The sequence below is a fragment of the Artibeus jamaicensis genome, unplaced genomic scaffold (assembly GCF_021234435.1).
Source record: "Artibeus jamaicensis isolate MK-2021 breed Jamaican fruit bat unplaced genomic scaffold, CSHL_Jam_final contig_402, whole genome shotgun sequence".
NCBI lineage: Eukaryota > Metazoa > Chordata > Mammalia > Chiroptera > Phyllostomidae > Artibeus > Artibeus jamaicensis.
Genome location: NW_026521818.1, coordinates 16,630,644 through 16,651,234, shown reverse-complemented (window position 1 = coordinate 16,651,234; position 20,591 = coordinate 16,630,644). Strand labels below are relative to the sequence as shown.

The 20,591-nt window shown below is 44.3% G+C and overlaps 1 protein-coding gene across 5 annotated transcripts in view; it reads left to right on the top strand.

The window, feature by feature from the left end:
• Positions 1-20,591, top strand: part of ZNF608 (zinc finger protein 608) — a 105,610-nt gene that overhangs the window by 37,561 nt on the left and 47,458 nt on the right. For all 5 annotated transcript variants that reach the window (XM_037138230.2, XM_037138232.2, XM_037138229.2 and 2 more), the window contains one exon: positions 10,393-10,648. In XM_037138230.2, coding sequence (XP_036994125.2) covers positions 10,393-10,648 — 256 coding nt within the window. The remainder of the gene's footprint in view (positions 1-10,392; positions 10,649-20,591) is intronic.

Below are 20,591 nucleotides of genomic sequence, written 5' to 3'. Positions count from 1 at the left end.
TCCAAGGGGCGCCCCTGCGTGAACGCCCCCAGTGCTCCCTCGTGGCCCCACAGTCACCCCGGGGACCGGGCCCTGGCGAGGGCCGCAGCACTGGCCCCGGCTGCCCCTCTTGTCCCTGACCCTGCCACCTTGGCTCGTTTGCGCGTCCGTCCAGCTGCCCTGGCCGCGGCCCGCCGGCGGGGCTCCCACAATGCCCCGGGCCCAACCGCCGGTGCAGACCCGGGCTCAGCTGCTCCCGGGCCGCAGCTAGTCCTCGCCGTCGCCTCGGGGCCCGGCCGCTGCTCCGGAGGCGATGCTTGGCACCTCTTGGCATCTGGCAGAAGTTTGTTGGATGATGAACCAACTTCCCGTGGTGAGGCGACGTTAGGCAGCAGCCCTAAGAAAGGGGAGGACATGGGATCTGCACACTGTCCGCCGCCCTCCTCCCCCAACGACCCCTGTCGTGGAGATTTCAGGGCCATTGCAGAGGAGTTGAGATAATAGTCTTAATTACGGGTCTTCTCCTTTGTGCATTAGCATTTGTTTACTTCTATTCTAAAGTGGACTGGCTTAGCATCTTTTAATTAAAAATTAGTGTTTAAAAATGATGAAAGTAGCACGTGTTCATGTTCAAACTCATGCAGCACAGAAGGCTGTAAAATGAAGTGATCCCTTTTGAGTGTTTTTTATGGATAAAATTTCTAGAAGGATGAATAAGAAGAAACAGAAGAGAGGTTCTCCCTGGAGAATGACCTATATTGGCTTTTGCAGTCTGCTCTGTTTTCAGGAGGGAAAACAGAATTCTGGATCTGCAAACAGCTTTTTTGGGGGGTTGGGAGCATATGGGAAGAAACTTTCAAGTTTGAGTTATGGTGAACTTGGTAGAGGTCATGGCAGTCCCTGCTAGGGGTATCCTGTGACCCTGGGAAGTGATTTCTCTCTCAAGACCATAGTTTCTTCGGTTTACAAAATCAGATGAGAAAACTCACCCTTGCCTTTCATAGAGCTGTGATTAAAAAAAATGAATGTGTCTCCAAGGTGTCCTTGAAAATAGGTATGTAGATGGCTTTAGGAGCAGGACCGCTGTGATTTTCTCTTTGTGTAACCTTTTATCTTGGTGATAAACTATGGAGATCTTTACTGAGTTGTTTGGTTTGTTATGAAATTAAAATTTCAAAGCTTTCTGTAATTTGTACAGAGATGGACTGGTATTTAGGATCAGCATTTGGGAGGTCTGGAGGGAAGGGGGACAAGACGTTAGTTAGGAGCTTCTTAGACATGCATTTACGTGAGCAATGTTTAGATTTCACAGGGAGAATCAATGGTAGCAAGATAGTGTGCTGGGATGGGGGGTCAACATTGCCAGCCGGCTGTGGCTGACCCACTGTGCTTTGGAAAGGCAGGTTTTTTCCCCTTTCCAACACCAGCTTCGTTCCCATACAGCGTGACTCAAGTACTTCTTGTTATTTGTGGGACCAGCATGTACTGTGTTGATAATTCAAATGTCTAAAATACTCTTTTTAGTGGGCTCCCTCTTGGAGCTGCCTTTCCCTCCCCTCACTTCCTCCCCCGAGGTGCCTAACCTTTGCCTTTCTCTCTCTCAAGCTCCAAGGGCCCTTCTTCTGCCTCTGTAAGTTGTTTCCTGAGCCTAAGCAGCACCCCCGCTGGCTCACTTCAACTACCTGTGTACCTTTCTGAGTAAACTTTCTCTTGTAATTTGAAAATAAATAAATAAGTATTCCTCCTTTTAGGTAGTTACAAGATTTCATAGTATAAGGTAAAGGAGTTCTATTAGTAGAGAAGATCAGGAATAAGGTGATTCTGTTGCCTCAACCCCCCACCCCCAACCACCAAACAGGCTTTTCTTTCCTCCCTTCTTAAAATCATGCCTGTGTCCAGAACAGTGAGGACGAGAGGCCTCCAGTCTTCCCCTAAGTTAAGGGAAATGTAGGTTATGAAAGACCCAGCAGTGTTTTGATGACGAGGCTCTGCAAAGGTACTCAGTATTCAGAGGTTATGAAATCGATTTGTTAGTATCATTGCACCCATGTTAAGCCAGGTCCAGAGTTAAAAAAATGCTGAGTTTTACCATTGAGATTCTTTTCTAAAAGTTACATTCTTAGGGTTTGGGGACCAGATCTATAGAAATGGGGTTTGTATGGAACTTTTGAGGGATTCCCCTCTGTGCAAAGTAAAGAGACTCATGAAAAGGATTAAATTCAAGGAGACAGGTGTTTTTAGTCCATTTATGACGGTCTCCTTTATTTGTGGGTTAATTATTTATTTATTTTAGTGTCTTTGGAAGTAGGCAGGACGAGAGGAAATCAGACGACTTTTATGAACAAGGTGTGAAAACACCGACCACTTACTGCTGCTATTTAAAGCACACCCAGCTCTCTGAGCCCTGGAGGATGTCAGCAGCACCTCGGAAACAGATGAAGAGTCTGTGGCTCAGCAATAGGACAGGCTTTTTCTCCCAAAGAACACAAACGAGGCTGAGTATGTGATAACCGATGTGGCCTGGTGGAAATGTCCCCTCCACCTCCGAGTGCCACTTTTCCGTGGAGATCTCCACGTAGTTGAGGGACTTCTAGGGGAGAACTAGTTTGGCTTCAAAAAAAAGAATTAAGACATGGAATTGAGCAGATTCATCATACTCTTATCTTTACGTACTTGGTACGTTTTCTTTTGCTTTGAAAAGCTGTCACTATTAGAGAATGAAATGAGAAACAGTCCCTGCTGCTGAAAGCACATTTTACGCACGCGTCTGGCCTGTCGGTGCCTCTGCTTTGGGACCTGCGTGTAGGGCTGTTTCTGGAGTGAGGCACTGACAGAGACTCCCCTCGCTGCCTGCCCAAGCAGCACTACAGAGCCCCTGGATTGGCCCTTCTGAGATTTCGGGGTGGCAGGAGTCCTGGCTGGAAATGGAAGCATTTGTCTTGGCCCCACTGGCTTTGGGGCCAGAGCCCTTCCTGCTGCACCCCCAGGCCAAGCTCTACCAGGTCAGAGGCTAAGCCTCTTAAGAGCACTTGAGCAGCTACTTTTATATAGGACAGTCTCTAGTCTTCACACCTGGGAAGGAGAAAACAACATGGTATAATTCCCGGTCATTGTACGTAGTTGTAACTTGTGGAATTGGATGCTTTAAAACAATAACAACAAAACATACCTGAGTTTGGTTTCAGCAAAGTTTTGAAGTGAGGCTACTGAAAGGATTGCAGTGTTTGCGTGGGCACTTGTGATGCACGGTTCTGAATCCTGTGCCAGAAAAGGTGTGTGTGGCTTCTTACATACAGAAAAGGGTAAAAAAAACTACCTTGGCAGGAAGATTTCTTTCCAAGTCATGTTCTGTTTTACATATAGAAGAGTTTGCTTTTGCTGTATGTCACTGTGGGTTTAAGTTCTGGCTTGGCCACTGACCCTAAATGACCTTTTAAAGTAACTTTTCCCAAGTTTCTTATTTCTTATCTGTAAAGTACTTTCCTCACAATCTTGTTGTGAGGAGAGAATGAATTGAATTGAAAGAACGCAGAGTATAACCTAACTCCTCCTTGCGGTGTTGCAGAGGTTGAACAGTAGTTGCTGATATTGTTGCTCTTTTTATAAGAAAGCTCATGCACTTTGGACTCATAGGGGGTTGGCCTTCAATTTCAGCTCCTTAGGTAAGTTGACCATGCTCCGAGTTCTTACAGTTTCCGCCTCTATAAAATGTGGGATGTCGTGAGAGTTACAGGGCATAGAAAACGCATGGAGCCTGGTACACGACCCTGTGTGAAGGGATGCCCGTGTCGTTCCCAAAGTGAGCCGTAAGGCACAGGTCCCGTGGATCGTGGTTCTAAAGGGAGAAGTCCTCCCTGTAGGAGAGGCAGAGTTAGAAACAACTGATACAGCGGTTCCAGGTTTGTTTTTCCAGGGATGGAGAAAAGATCAGTGCTTACAGAAAGAGTTTTTAAAGAAAAATTTTTTTTAAGATTTTACTTATTTTTTAGACAGAGAAGCAGGGAGGGAGAAAGAGAGGGAGAAAAACATCAATGTGTGGTTGCCTCTCACTCACCCCCAGCTGGGGACCTGGAGTGCAACCCAGGCGTGTGCCCTGACTGGGAATTGAACCAGTGATCCTGTGGTTCGCAGGCTGGTGCCCAGTCCTCCAAGCCACATTAACCAAGGCAAAACCTTCCCTTGCTTTGCTAATGAGGCAGTGATGGTAGGCAGGAAGGGTGGTTAAATGCACAGTGAGACTGCCGCAGCGGTCACCTTTAAAGGGCTGTGATTTCCCTACATGAAGTGCAGTCTCCATCTAATGCTTTTTGAATTAAGGAGGTGACTGTGGGCAATCTCCTAAAACAGCCAAACACCAGGATATAAAGAAAACATGAGCATTAAGTAATCATGCTCCAATGTGCTCATAGGACGTAAAAATACCGACTAGAAAAATAAAATGCCCTTCCCATTCCGGTTGTTGGTGATCTGAGAACCCCAGGACTGAGAGGTTAGAATCAAGAGGCGTGTGGAGATTTGTGGCCACAGATGGAGGAAACCTGGGCAAGCAGCCCCCACCAGGGCTCGTACCGTCTGGGGTGTGGGTGAGAAGCTTTCATTGGGCTTGTGTGTCTCCCTGGCCTGGAGCACTTCCGGGAGCACTTCCCCTTCTCCTTTGCCTGGCAGCACTTGCCGTCCTGAGTCACCTGACTGTCGCTCTGTTGGGGCTGAGCAGAGCAGGAGTGCCCAGCAGGAGTGCCCACTGGGGACCCCCAGCCTGGCCTTGGTGACTCTTCCTTTTTTGCTGTCCATTGTCTGAGTACTGGAAGAGATCACTGGCTGATAGAGCCCCCGCTCAAGTGATGCAAAGCTGCCGCCACCAACACTCCAGCTCTGGAGCTTCCTTGACTCATCAGCACTTGGAAAGCCCTTGAAATAAGGTGAACAGAGAAAATATCACCAGAGTCTCTTCCCCCCACCCCCACCCCCCCAGCCGTCTGATTACACACACTAAGTGCCGCTATCTGTGTAAATAATCTTTTCTTCCCCGCCTCTCTCTCCTCTCCCTGCTCCTCTACTCCCGGGCTCTTGGGCTCTCTCTAGTGATAAATAGCCAGGCTACTGCTCAGCATGCACCAACACCTGGGAATAATCATGCAAAAATAACAGCGAGAGACTGCCTCGAGTCTGTTCTTGACATTAACTTTCTTCAGTTTGACAGGCTGCCACCACCAGCTGTGAGACTTATGGGTCTTTTATATTTCCCTCCCCCCCCCCCCCCCGTTGGAGATGGCTGCTTTCCTCTTTGGGGCTGTAATAGTTACATCAGTGTCCCATCAAGATGACAGAAAGAAGCTTTGACAAGGGAACCATTGCTAAAACTGTCCAGTTCTCTGTTCTGATCTTTTATTCCAGTTATTAGTGTTAATTGACTACTAATTCCCTACTGATTTCTTAAAGGAATATCTGATTATTACTATTCTGGGGTAGCCCCTAAAAGGTATTTATAACTGCCTCTCCTTTTTTCTTTTTTTCATTGTTATTCTACTACATTTGTCCCAGTTTTCCCCCCTTTGCCCTGCCCCCTTCCTGCTCCTACCCACAGTCCATCCCCGCACTGTTGTCATTCACGGCCATGGGGTATTCATATGTAACTGCCTCTCTTGAATTGCTTTTGAATGTGGCAAAGCTCAGCATTTGGCCTTACAGGACCAAAACACCTATTGATTACCTATTAGTTCAGGTCTCAAGTATGTTCATAATAATGATAATATTGACAATGACAGTAGCTTTTATATGTTGAGTTCTACCAGTGTTATTCTGTACCAGGCCATGAGCTAACACTGTCTGTATGATCTCATGTAGCAGTCACGTTAGCCGGGTGTCACTCCCATTTTATAGGTGAAGCCACTGAGTCCCACAGAGAGACTCTCCTAAGGTTACGGAACTAAAGGTAGAGCTGGATTCCAGCTCCAGAGACTGACCCCGAATCACACCGTCTGCCTCTACATGTTGCTATTTGTCCTCAGGCCACCATGGACAGCCCCACGGGTGCGTTTTCTGCAGTAACAGTTGTAATTTTGCTGTGTTCGTATGACTTTATTTGATTAGTGCCCAAGTTTTGCCCACTCTTGTTTTGCTAGCAGGGCGCACAGTGCCTGGCACTCAGCAGGTGTGTGGAGATTATTTACTGGGTGGCTGTGTGATTGCGTGCAGGTGAGTAAAAGGGGACTTTGGAGGGAGCAGTGTAGGAAAGAGGTGCAATGAGAGATCGGTGGACAGGGTTTTGCAGAAGTGCAGGGCCCATCTGACCAGCGGCCAGGTGCCAGTGTGCGAAAGGAGCACTTCCCAGGCTGAGCTGCTCTGGGTTCAGTCCTTTTTCTTGTACTTTTAACACACTTTAAGTGCACTTAACCGTGCATTTGGAGGGGATTACTGATTTATGTTAAACATACAAGGATATAAAAAGGAGCTTTGTAAGTTTTCTCGAAGGGTTAGGGAGCTGTAATATTAGACCAGGGACATTTCTTTCCCCCAAGCCATTGTTTACTGAGCTAAGCACTATACTGAGCCTTCATGGTGCATGCGTTAACCTCATGGAGTCCTCCCTGTGACCCTGTGTGGGTAACATTATTCTTACTTCCACTTCTTAGACCCAGAGCAGCCAGGTAACTTGCTTAGGGTCCCACAAGTACCAATAGGGTCAGGAGTTGAACTCAACACAACCTGAGGTCCACCACTACCAAGTTCAAGTGTATGCTGCCTCCACTCCTGAGGGAGTCCTTATGAGAACTGTTGCTACCCTCTGTCTTAACTTCGTTAGTTGAAGAAATTATGGTTCAGTATAGGGGAATCAGTGACCTGAGAAGTCAGGGTACAGTGGAGCCGATCTTCTATATAAGGCAAAAATAACTATTAAAAACCCTCTGAAGTCCTGCTTTACATATGGTACATGTGGTTTTGTGTTAGACACCATGAGATGCACAAGAGAACTGAAACCTCTCGGGGGGAATATCTCCCGCCGGGGCGTTCACAGCAGAGAGGTGGCTCGGCCACACTCCGAACTATTTCCCATCTACCCTCCCCCTCTCTTTTTTGGTTTCTGCGTGTCTGTTGAAACCCTGCTGTCAAGTTTCTGCCTGTGGGAGGCTGCTCTTTCGTTCTCACCTGGGCTGCCATAGCTTACCCCCTTGGTACACGTTCTCTAGAATTGGTAAACGGGGCCAAGGACCTGCTCCCCAACAATTTCTGCAGTTGTCTCAGGGGAGCCGAGAGCCCAGACCCAGCTGCCTGTGCCTGGCCAGGTCTCAGGCCGAAGGGGGGCTCGGCCCTGTCAGCTGCCGCCACAAGGAATACAGGCCCAGCAGCGCACATTATTCAAGTATTATATCAAGAGAGAGTAGAAATTCAAACATTTTCCTAGTTTTTTGTGTTGACCGAAAAAAAAAAAAAAGGAATGTTTTAAAAGTAGCCTACCAGCCCGGTAAAAACACCTCTGGGGTGTGATTACTTCCCCCTCTCCCACTGGCGCCCTCGGGGAAGAGGGGCTCCCACTGGGGCAGGGGCGGGGTGGGGGCAGGTGTGTTCTTCGCTCCCAACTCTGGGGCTCCCAGTGGAGAAAAGCGCCTTTTTCTCCCCTCGCTGGTCGTGGTGATCCCGTGCCTGTGAGAATGAGAATTTTGAGCTACTGTGAGGAAGCCAGTGCAGTGGAAAAACTAAGAAAAATTCCCTTATGTAACAAAGCGTAATCTTTAAAATTATATTACATACTGGATTTTCCTATGAGGTTTAAGGGTTTTAGACTGTTGTCGCATTGGCGGACTGTTTATGATTAAGCGCATCCATGTAGAGAAACTCTCTGAGCTGTAGCTTTCTCGTTTTGAAATATGTATGGACAAGGCTGCAGGGTCCCTTCTATACATGTCGTCAACTAAACTCTTCATTGCACTTGGATTGTATGGATGGGAATAAACACAGTTAACTTGCTGGTAGGTCCAGGATACCAGAGCCTCTCTTCTCAGGCCATCTAGATTTTGTAGTAATGTAATCTTTGGGGTTACATATGTGTATCCCAATAGTGGGTGAGTGTGTGTATCTGTATGCAAATATATTTGTAAGCAGAGTTGCATGGGAGTCAGGAGTTAGTCTGGAGATTCCTTTTGGATAGGATTTGCCGTCAATATTAGAAGGCCAAAGAATAATACATCTTTCAGTTGAGGACAATGAGTCAGTGAGGTTAAATGGTTCTCCAAAGTCATAAGCTTAATGAGTGTGTCAGAGTTGGGGTCCAAACCCTAGTGTCACATGCCCTGTCCCTATAACTTCTGTTGTATACTTTGTCCTGTTGTGTCCTAATCAGAGAACTGATGCTAAGACCCCTTGCCTCTCCTATTTTATTTCATTTTCTTGTTTATCCAATTGAAGCTGTGTTTCTTCCCCTTGAAATTAATGTAGGCTGCCCATCCAGTGATACAAAGAACAGTTTGGAATATTGTTGCACTTTGTCCAGTTTATATGCATGGCATCAAGTTTCAGTCAATTCACAACTATATAAATCAAGGGGTTGTTGGGAAATGGGCACAAAAAAGTATAGTGGCTGGCTTATAACTTTTCTTTTAAAAAATTCTAGAAAGGGATTCAAATCACATACAATCTTTTAGTTGTAATAAAGACTACAAAGTAGCACTGGTTCCCCTCACCCTTAAATTTTCTCCCTCAGAACCTCTTTCTTCATTTGTCAGCTCAGTTTTAAAATAGGAACTATCAGTGTGAACTTTGATCCACATTAAGCTGCATTTACACGAAAGCATAAATCACCAGATCTGGGACTTGGGGCTGTTAAGTGCTTTACTTTCTTGGGCTCTGTGATCAAGAATGAAGAACAATAAAAAACCGTGGAGCGAAAGAAGTTTTATGGCAGCTTTGAGAGCAGGAAATTAAGTTTCTTTAACATGCAGTTGGATGAAGGGGCTGTTCTATTGCATCTTGAATCACTCAGGCAAGCGAATGTCAGTTTATCATTTCAGTGAAATGCAAACTGTAGAAATAGTTCCTACAGTGCTGTGAACAAGGAGCCCACACAGATGACTGCTTCAGCTGTTTGACCAGGGAGCACGCTTCCTCATGTGACTGATCTCAAAATGCACTCCTGCATTTTTTAAAAAACAACAAAGACTATTTAATATTACATCTGTAGCCAAGTGTTGGTTTCTTGCAAAGGTTAACTGGGGCTGTGTGTACAGCAGACTGTGCTGGCATTTTACCAGCGCAGCCTTCTATTTGTCCTTTGACACAGTTTGCTAGCCCAGCTGATAAAACATGCAAGGTGTTGTGCCTTGTAGGTAGATGGTGACTGTGTGCAGAAGGGCCGTGGGGGTCTGTGGTCCTGGTGCAGGCGTGCTTTTGCATTTTGCTCTTTCACATTTGATAACCTGTCAGCAGGGCCAAAGCTGTTGTGTAGCAGTCACAACAGTTGTTAAAGTGGGTCCGGTGAGTGAATGAGTTGGTCCATGATCTACCTATTTAGTATGTACATAGCTTTTTGTTTCATTTTGGCCAGACTCCTAAACCTTTCTAGGTGAAGGAGGACTCCTGCTGCTCTTTTCGGGATAGGGGTGCAAAGGAATTACAGCACCACAGGTCTTGTGCTGGCTGTCAGTTTAATTTCCTGGGTTTAGCGAGAGGGCTGCTGAGTCTTGGTTAAACTCACAAGGGATCTTTACAAGTCCAGCCACTTAAGGACTTGTGCAGTGCAGAAACTCAGATTCTGTTGATGTTGGGCACATTCATTTATTTCTCCACTTATATGAATTCTGGTAAACTTTACAGTAGAACATTTAATTAGGAGTTGATACTTAATAAATACATGCTAGTAATATCCAATTTATGGGTTTCAGTGTGTGTAACCAAGTTTATGTATTTTATATATTCAGCAGAATAAGTTAGTATAGTTTAATAGTGATTTTAATTCATTATGGTTTATAAAGTACTTTGAAAACAATTTTAGTCCATCTCCTGTGCTTAGATGTCCAATGGTGCATATATGGTGTTTATTCGAGTTTCTCCTTTGGAAAATACTGTAAATTTGAAAGTAAGATTTTATTACAAGTGGTAAATAGTCCTAATTTTGCAAAGCATCTTTTATTTACATCTACCGAGGCTGGAGTTTGTGTACGGGTGAGTTTAGAAGGAAATTAAAGGCCTGGCTATAATTCAGGAAGCCAGAGCACTAATATTTGCTTTTTTCGGCATGGAAAAATAAAATGCTCATTTCTATTCTGCTTTGTATTTTGGCACCATTAAAACACTCAAAGCCTATTATAATTGCACATGGATTTGGGGGCGGTGATGTATTCTAGAAGTGATGTAAACAGATTGCATTAAAAAGAACTCGCAGAATGCAGCCCCACTGCAGTAAGCCTGTCTGTCTTTCAGGTCGACCCCCTGTTTACAGTGCCAGCACCGCCACCGCCGATTTCCAGCGGCCTCACGCCTCCGATTCTGCCCTCCTACTTTTCCCCATCTTCATCCAATATTGCAGCACCGGTCGAGCAGCTTTTGGTTCGGACTCGGTCCGTGGGTGTCAATACCTGTGAGGTTGGAGTAGTGACAGAGCCCGAATGTCTTGGGCCCTGTGAACCTGGGACCAGCGTGAATTTGGAAGGGATCGTGTGGCATGAAACAGAAGAAGGTAAATACAGTTTATTTTTCATATATTTCCTTGTGCCCTCTTTCCCCATGATATATTTATGCCCACCTGTACGGGGAATTTGCTTTGCAGTACTCAGGAGAGGAAAGAAAAGTGGTTTTTGTGCTCTTTGGATTTTTGTTGAAATGCTGTTTGTCTTTTGTTCGTGGCTGCTTTTACTTTCAGAATGAATCAGGTGTCCCTCGAGGTGGTTTTCCACGTTAGGTACCAACACGAAGGACTGTGAGAAGCACAGTGAGGGTTGCGCTTTCCTCTCAGAGCTGTCATTGAAATGAGAAAGCAACAGATCTCAAGTTCATTTTCTCCTTGGCGTGCCAATGGATCGGTCTGTTTGCATGGGGTGATTTTTGTGTTGTCGAGGCTTATATTTACCTTCTGAATTGAGCCAGGGCTCTTGCATTTAGTGAGGGCCAGCACCATGGTGTGGCTCTAGCTGTTCAGTGCTCAGAGGTAATCAGGCCAAGGTCAAAGGCTTTAGCCCCAGGAGCCAGTCAGTTCTCTTCTATGGCTGAGTGGAGACCCCTTAAGTCAGCAGGCCTTCTGGCAAATGCAATCCATTAGTTACAAGAGAAGCAAGGTACAAGAGAAATGGATTAAGATTGATCTGTGATTGCTGTTGGAAATATAGATCAGCCTATGGCTTACTGATAATGTATCCAGACCATGGCTGGCCACATCTATAGAACGTGATCCTAAAGTACTGCATATTTCAGATGACCTGTGTGTTCGATGGAGGCCAACAGATCATTGAAAACTAAATAGAAAGGAGAAAGCTGCATTGCTCCTTTGGGGATGGTGGAATAGAAAAGGTAAAAAAGATGCATGCCCCAGAGTATACTGAGAGAACAAAAGAAAAGGAAGAACACTGGGGAAACTTTTTTCCTCTAAGCGAGACTGGTCAAGGACAAAGGAGGTGACAGTTGTTAATATCATGGTCTTTTGGGAGAGGAGAAAAGACAAGGATTAGGGGGACAAAAAGGGTCTGAGACCTAAAGTCGTTGTTTAGGTTTCCCTGTAACAAGGCGAAAGTTGAGGGCTGAAACTTAAAGGCAGAGAATAAAATATGCACGAAAGAGGCTGAGTGGATGGGAAAGGGGACTTACTGTATTGGGAGGGATCGTTGGGAAAGAAGTCATCGGGAGAAAATGGTTAAGAGTAGTGACCAACTGGAGAATGAAAGGCGAGAATACAAACAAAGAATGGAAATCAGGTGACGTGATTTTCTGTAAACATAATTATCTGAAGGTGCAAATATCATTATCTGAAGGCAGAAAATAGTTTAAGCTGTGTTAAGGTAGAAAAATTCTTAGAAAAATTTTTTGGCTTTACATATTGCATTAAATAAACTCTTACAAGATGTATTTCATAATTAGATGAAACATTTGTAAATAGTATCAGTAAAGAAAAATAAAGTTTAATTCTAAATGACGGAGCCATAGAAAGGGAATGAAAGCCGTAGATGTTGGGGGGGGGCGCTCTCTGGTTTGCTCCAGTGGAGGTGATGGTTCACATTTACTTCTGAAATACGGAAGTATTTAAAAAATGTTGAAGTCTTCAGAAATGTTGGCCATTTGGGGGATCTTCCCTCTGTCCTTTTAACTGAGAAGCCATTTCATACAGTCCGCGGCAACCTCACTGGGAGGGCTGGATATGAGAGGGGCCGGAATTACGATGTCCCCATCTCTGGCTTGTTCAGACGCCGTCCGGTGTAAGGGTTCCGGTGGGGCCCAAGCGTCTCCCTCACGGACTCTCTCGGGACTGCGCACAGTCGGCCTTCCCTTAGGTTTTTCCCTTGAGCAGAAGTGATGTCGAAGGGCTTCAAACTGGTATCTCAGTGTAAATGTATAGAAAAGGACTGAAGACATAATAAGGTTATGGTTAATTAGTGTCGGTGCCAATTTGCAGGAACAGAAAAAGATTTAGAAAGAGTAAGGGTTAATTTTGTAAACATGAAAGTAAGATTTTCTTGTATGTGGATAATTCACTCATTAGGGTGAAGCACTATCTCCCATTTCTTAGCTGTGACTTAGTGCCGGTCAGTTTATCGCTTGTCATTATTTGACTTATTCCAGTGTGGGCGAGGATGGAGTTCCTGCCGCGTGACCTCCCCGGGTGGGGGATGTTGTAAAATTAGCCACAGACTTTTTGCAGCAGCTGTAAGCCTGGGTTATTTTCCACTTTGCTTAGAAGTCTGCTGGGTTTTGACTTTTAACCTTAGCCTCTAGTAAAAGATGAGATTATTTAGAAGAAATTCTGTGTTGAAAAACTTGGTAAAGTTGATACGGAATCCTGATACTCTGCCCATAGGCTTGAAGAGCTGAACACTGTTTTTATTGCTGTTGTCATTGTTATCAGGTCGTGATGTATGTAAAGCCTCTCTACGTTCACCCTCTTCTCTGAAAATCAACCTCCCGAGTCTCATGTACCCACTTTTCCACGCTGCACCCCACCCCTCCACCCCCGTGGATGTCGTTCATACATTCACGCCGCAGGCTGAGGGCCTCAGAAAGAAGCTTTTCACGCCCAGTAATGGAGCCTTGGGCAGCTCCCACCTTATTTTAACTGCCTCCCGTTTTCCAGGACTGGAATGTGGGATGTTTACTGTGGTGACAAGAGGTGCTGGAGCTGTTAAGAGTCATTCTTGCTGAATAAACTAAACTCCTGACCTCCTCCGTGGAAGAACTCGGCTCAGTAGAGGCCCGACTCCTAAGATGTGTTTAATGTGCAACCATTTTCAAGAGCATTCCATTTGCATTTTTTTTCTCAGTACAGTGTGTTTTTAAGGCTCTTGTACCAATTTAAAAATTAAACCCACTTGACTGTTAATTTTTCCCTTTGGGGAGGACAAAGAAAGAAACAGAACCCATTCGGAGAAACACATTTAGAGAGCTAGAAGAGGGGGATTTGGGGAGCAGGGGAGGAGAAAGTAGGCCGCAGTAGGGTTCTAGTATGAGCTTCTATGAACAAAGAGCAAGTCATGCGGTTATAAAACTGTCAGTAGCCTTTGACTAATGTCCTGTAGATTGAGTTGAATAAAAATCTCTTTCCTGCTATTTTCATTTTGAGGGTATTGTATAACCTGGTAGTGTTTTTCACAAACCTAATTTATGTGCATTCACGCGTGCAAAGGTTGTGTGTGTGTGTGTGTGTGTGTGTGTGTCCAGATCCTAGAAATTTTAAGAGCCCTTATCTTTAGTCTTCAGGGAATATTGAGTGTTCTTGCTATTTCTTTGGATGGTGGTGGAGAACAGCCAGGCGGGAATGTGGAACTCCCCACTGAGCACCTCCTTGTGCTTAGGCTTCTTCGCTCGAGGAGGGGCTTTCGGTCACAGACTTTCCCTTCCTGGCGCTGCCGGTCCGCAAAGTCTGGTTGCCTGAGAGCCAAACTGTGCTCAGAAATAACATGTTCCAGAGACATTTCCTCTGGAAATAATTAGTGGGTTTCAGATCATACTTAATAGGAGAGAAAAACTATGACTGCATTTGGATGTTTAGTTATTCTACTCTGATCTTCCTGCTTTAAGGTGCATGCGTAGGAGCAGTGGTGTATTGTACAAAATTACTCGCAGGTGTTGGAAAGAATTTCCTTAGCACTTCATTCCTGACATTTGGGACACACATGCCTATGTATAGTTATTTGTTTGAGAATTTGCTTTGGCGGGGGTGGGGGGGTGGATAAAACAAAACAGACAAAAACATGGTGTATACCGCAGTGTGTGTAAATACATATGTATTGAACTTGGCTTTTTAGGTCTTGTGAATGTATTTCCCTTTTGATTTTTATTGAATGGTGTTTCTCATTGGGCTTTTTTTGGTTTTTGCTTCCCGAGAATATACTCAGTTTGGCGGTGTCCGTGGTTCATTGTTCAGGCTGTTGTTTACCACCGCTCTGCCGCTCTGTCATCCTTGTCCCCTACACTCTCCTATTGGTTAAGCAAAGCCACTGAAGAAAAGGAAGTGAGAGAAAGAAAACTAGTATTTGCCAGTGACAACTTTTAAAACACCCCTTGGGTGCAGGACAGTGGATCTCCGCTCTGTGCCTTTGAATTACCTGGGAAGCTTTCAAAACATACTGATGCCCTGGCACCGCTTTCGGGCATTTCCTGGTTCTGGGTGGGCAGTGTGCCCTGTTCGGAGGCTTGACGTTGGTGTAGTTTTTCAGAGCTCCCCTAGGGGCTTCTAACGTGCAAAGTTGAGAACATCTGTCTCGGAGGAAAGAGGGGATGTCCTGGTCCTGTGCAAGCTGCTTGGTCTTCTCCCTGTAAGGATGTTATGTGTGTTACTGCCTCATTTTCTTGGATACACAATGGACAGACACCCGTCCCGCTTACCTCACAGGTGCATAGAGCCTGTCAAGATTCTGCAGCGTGGTAGTGAGCATGGTTGTTTAATCACGGTGCTAATGAGAAAGGGTCCCGCTTTGATCCTGAACTTGAACTCCACTGAGGTTTGGGAGAGCTTAATGAACAGCTAAGTGGTTCCACTTCCTAATTTATCACTGTAGTCAGGTGGACCTTACTGTTTGCTTCTCCAGTGAGCCAGACACAGTAGCTTTGTTTCTGTGTGGTCTCCACTGAATTATTTTTGAAATAGCTCAAAAAACAGGAGTATTAAAGGAGTTAATGAGGTAGCAAATAAAGGATTGTATTTAGAGAATCACTGGGGTGTTTCAGAGGAGACAATGGAAATATAAATGGCAACTTATGATATAGTAGTGAAGTATGGTTTTCTTGAAAAGACGTCTTATTAACACCTGGTATGGGAGGAGAAATGTTTGTTTCTGAGGTCCTTCACCTGATATTCTGTGTGTTTTCCAAGGGAAAAAAAGTGCTCTTGGGAATTAATGTGTTAAAAGTAATTAGTCAGAGAAGTGAGCAGTGATCTTTAAACCACCAGAGATGTTCTTAAATTCTTTTGCTTCTCCGGCATCTCTAAAATCATACAGAGGGTCAGTGTTTGATTGTGCAGGATTGGGGGCTTCAGGAGAATTCATTAACTGACAAATGGTTCTATGTAATCAGTGATAAATCTAACCGATGGTATTGTTATTCCTACTCTGCAGTATTTACTTACCAGTCTTATTACTTGAATAGAACTTTCCTTCTTAAATCCCTTGATTGGAGGAGAGATTAAATATCAGTCCAGGCTCACCTGGTATTTTTAGTAACTGAGCATTGAGTTGGCACAAGACTTACTAAGTGACTTACTACTTATTGATTGTATAAATTCAGCTTTGACTCACAAAAGGCGGGTGAGATGCCCACTTTTGCTTCTGCATTTCGTCACCTGCCTCACCAGTGATGACTGTGTGGGGGCAGTAATGGAAATGAGCTGCCTGTAAGGATTTTGCTAAACGAAGATCAGTCAGCTCCAGTGCGGTAGGCGAGTGTGTTGTTAGTCACTGTGCTAGTGAGAAGAAAGGGCCCAACTTTGATCCTCAGCATGAACTCCACGGAGGTTTCGAAGGGCTGAAATAACCAGTAGCTAGTGCTACTCCATGCGTTGGCCATGAACTCTGTCCTCAGCTTTCTGGGCCATCTTGCCATGGAGGTTGCCAGTGAAAGAGCGGATGTTTTTTTGAGATTCCTCGCCATTGGTGATTCCTTGAGGTTTATCACTGTTGGTGGCAGAGCCACCTGAAGGATGTACCGTCCAGACTGCACAGGTGCTGCCTGTTTTCACGGGCCAAGGGCAGCCCACACAAAGTGAAGTCTGGGTCTTGCTGACTGTACACAATCCTCCTTACTGCTGATGATTCTGTGTGCAGTGGCCACATTTCCTTTAATGAAAGTAAAGTTGGTTTAGGATGTATATTGTAAATAACTATAAAACTGTATATCATGTAAGCATTGTCTCTTTTAAGGTCACTGAGACTAATGTTACTAACGCACAGAAAAATCATAAAGTAAGACTGGAGGGTGGGTATTCACATAGTGGACACTCAGAAAAGATTTCTTGGATGCAGGACAGAGTGAGGAAGGGGCAGGGGGAGGCTTCTCTGTGTCCTTGTCCAGGGTTTTGCTTTACTTTTACCTGCTGGGGTCATACGGCCCACATTTAGAGGTGAGGGGTGACCGTGTGCTGTACTGGCAAACAAGAACGTGGGCAGTCACTTCACCTCTTGTCAGTTTGAAAAATAAGCTGCTGTTAGGTAGGATTCGGCTTGTTGTTAGACCAAACATTTGTTCTTTTGTGTCATTTGTGTGTATATTTTGGTGGTGGCATTAAGTGTTAAGGGGTGAGGCAGTGAGTTTTAAACTGCTGTGTTTTGTGGCCCTGTTTGGTTGGTTGATGCTGTAGCTCAACTTATGAGACATTTAACCTTGACCTGTGTGGCTGAGTTGGTTGGGTGTCTTCCTGCAAAGCGGAAGGACCCCAGTGCGATTCGAGTCAGGGCACAAGCCTGGGTTGCGTGTTCAGCCTCCATGGGGAACTTACGAGAGACAACTGATGGGCGTTTCTTGTCCTCTTTTTCTTCCTTCCTTCCCCCTCTTAAAAAATAAATAAAAATCTTTGAAGAAAATGAATGTAAGGCATTTAAAACCAAACTTTTCTTCAGACTTAGGTGTACTAAAAGATTTAAGAAGTTCCCTTGTAAGATTTGTTTATGTGGTGTTGTCACGTCTCCTTGTTCTTTTCCCTGTAAAGAAATTGGTAAGAAACTCTTTTTGAAAGACTTTTAATATTCTTTGCACTGATAATATATTTTCTAATTACAAAACACCAGTGGTCTTATTGGTTGCAAAGAATAGCTGTTGGCTCACCTGAACATATTGATTGAAGTATTTCATTGACTTTTTTATAGCAGTTTTATTGAGATATAATTCACATAATATACAACCCAGCCATTTAAAGTATACAATTCATTGGTTTCTTAATGTGTTCAGAGATAAGAAGCCATCACAATTGACTTTAGAACATTTTTGTCACCCCAGAAGAAATCCTGTCCCCATTAGCAGTCACTGTCACAAAACCTCACCCCGCATGTCATTGATTTTTACATCTTTCTTCTTACCTGATTTTTCACAATTTTTATGTGTAAACATGAATATTTCAAGAGAAAGGACGGATTGATTTGCCGAGAACTTGACTCTGTGGCTGGCATTGTGTGAGTCTTGCTCACCAACTAATGGTTTTCTTAATCATAAAAAGCTCCAACATGAACCATTCCCATCCATGTTTTAGTCAGAAGACTCAGGGGGACTCATCTGTGTGAGGCAGGCAGCACACCTGGGGGGTGAATTCGAACCCACGTTCTGGATTTCTGTCTGATCACCGCTCAAAAGTTCATGAGTGTTTCACAAAATGCGCTTTGGAAAGAGGAAGTAAGATATGGCATAATAACTGCAGTTTTTATAAGTACCGAATGATAGGAAATTCTTTACAGTTCTAGCATCTGATTTTGGCAGGAGGAATGGAATCAGCTTCTGCTGGGGTGATGTATACAAACCCCCCCTTTCAGCCCACTCTGCTGTAAGCTTCCTAAGTGCACAAATCCCATCTGTTTTACTCACTTTTGGATCCCTGGCGCCTGGCACAGAGTTAAGGGTGCCATACATATTTGCTGAATGTTGAATAAATTCATGGAACAAAGTGATATGGTTTTATACCTGTTTAGGTTTGAGTAGTGTAGCTTTCTAGTCAGGAATATGTTACTTTTAAATGAAGTTTGGCCAAGACAATCTGGAAAATACAGTTCTAGAAATCTGCTTTGTCGTTGATTTTTTAAAGCCATTATAAAATCTGATTGATTATATTTAAGCTTCCAGCCTTGCTATTATTAGCCCCCCCAGCCACAAAAAAAGTAGAAACAAAATATTCAGTATGCTTTTTTCCTTGTCATTCCTACCTTCAATATGGTTTTTATTTGCTGATTATGAAGAGGATGTATGGTCATTTTAGGACATTTTGCAGTGGAGGTGGGGGGGCCAAGTAGAAGGAAAAAATCATCTATAGTTTCATTGAATAAGCAGTAACTTTAATTTGTTAGTTTACTTATTTCTCTGCTTTTTCAATATGCATTTAAAAATTAGTTGAGATAATCTGTTAGATAGACTTAAAAAAAAAGATTTTATTTATTTATTTCAGAGAGATGGAGAAGGAAGGGAGAAAGAGAGGGAGTGAAACATCAGTGTGTGGTTGCCTCTAGCACACCCCACACTGGGGACCTGGCCTGCAACCCAGGCATGTGCCCTGACTTGGAATCAAACCGGTGATGATTTGGTTTGCAGGCCTGTGCTCAATCCACTGAGCTACACCAGCCAGGGCTGAGTTAGATAGGCATTTGAATATTGCTTTCTCATTTAATCTTAACATTAAAACATAAGCATCTCTGCTGTTTATAACATTTTCTAAGAAGCATTTTTCACTGATAAATATTCCATGGAATGGACACAAAATTTAATTTAAGTTCCTCTCCCGTGACTGGTGTGACTCATTTGGGCATGGTCCTGCAAAGCTAAAGGTCGCTGGTTCAATTCTCAGTCAGGGCACATACCTGGGTTGTGAGTGTAGTCACTGGCTGGATGTGTGCAAGAGGCAGCTGATTAATTTTTCTCTCTCACATCGATATTCTCTCCCACTCTTTCTCCCCACCATACCCTCTTAAAAAATAAATTCCTCTAATGATGGATACACAGAGGCACTACATAATATATCTGTGCCCATGAAGTTTGTGTAGTGTTAGTGAATTTGCCATCATTATGCTAGGATCCGTTTTCAGGGTGCGGAATTGCTGAGTCACAGGACACACACGTTTTTAATGCCCTGGAGCACATGCCACTGAACTGCTCTTCCTCAGGTCATGCCATTTTCTACTGCCCTGGGTGAGAACACCCTTCTCACTTACCCTTCCTGACATGGGACTACTGACGTTTTGATGACAAAGGGGATGCGATTCTAAATCTAACGCATAGCTTGAAATATTCATAGCCACGGTAGATAGAGAGGGAATGAGACTCCCCCCTTAGTAAAAGCCAGAATGGTTCAGCCAGAGAAAGCAAGCGTGCAGGTGATGTTCTCGAAAGAGAGAACTCATGGCAGGGGCTCTGCCCTGGTGGGCGACTTTGCGCTGAACGATAGAAAGGTTTAGATTTCTCTCCCACTTGTGTCTACAATGACATTTTACAGCTTTCCTCCCAAGTAAAAGAAGTTGAAAGAGACTTTTAGATATGAGGAATTCAAACACCCAGGGGAGGAAATTGGTCTGTCAAGCATCCATTCTGAACTGGGAGGAATCAAAGCCACTCATGTTTCTGTCTCTGCAAAGTTTGGGGGGTTTTGCTCCTTCAGGATAAGGCCTGACAAAGACAGGATCTTCCGAGAAAACCTTTGTGCCTCCGAATTTGTTGATATATATATAATTTGTCACTTGACATACTCATGCAGTTTGCAGCCTCTTCCCGGGTACCCCCAAGCCCTGCACCAGCCCCGCCCCCAACATCTATTTCCTCTCCGGGCCTCTTCCCTGGGCCGCTTCTGTGTAGCTGCAGCAGGAGGAACTATCAAGGCAGTTTTTAAAAGTAATATCTACCAAAGCATTCCCATATGTACCCTTCCCAGCCCTTATGTTCTCAAATAAGATTGGCTAATATTTCCCTGGCAAAAAGAAAATAAGCTATAAAGTGGGAGAAGGCATACCGCAGGTTGCAAAAAGCCATTCTCAGCAAAGAAAGTTGGGGGAATTAGGCTCAGGGGCACCATTGCAGAGTATCCAGCCAAGTCTGATATAACACTGTCAGGAGACCCAAAGGAGGCTGGATAAAAAGTGATATGTGAGGCAGGCAAGACCCTCATTGCTCATTTGATCATTAATTGCTTATAACTGAATAGTAAATTGAGCAATTCTGTAGACACCACACCCATATGTATTCATTTCATAGTTAAGCTTTCTGGCCCATATATTTATTTCAGATACTTTCTCAAT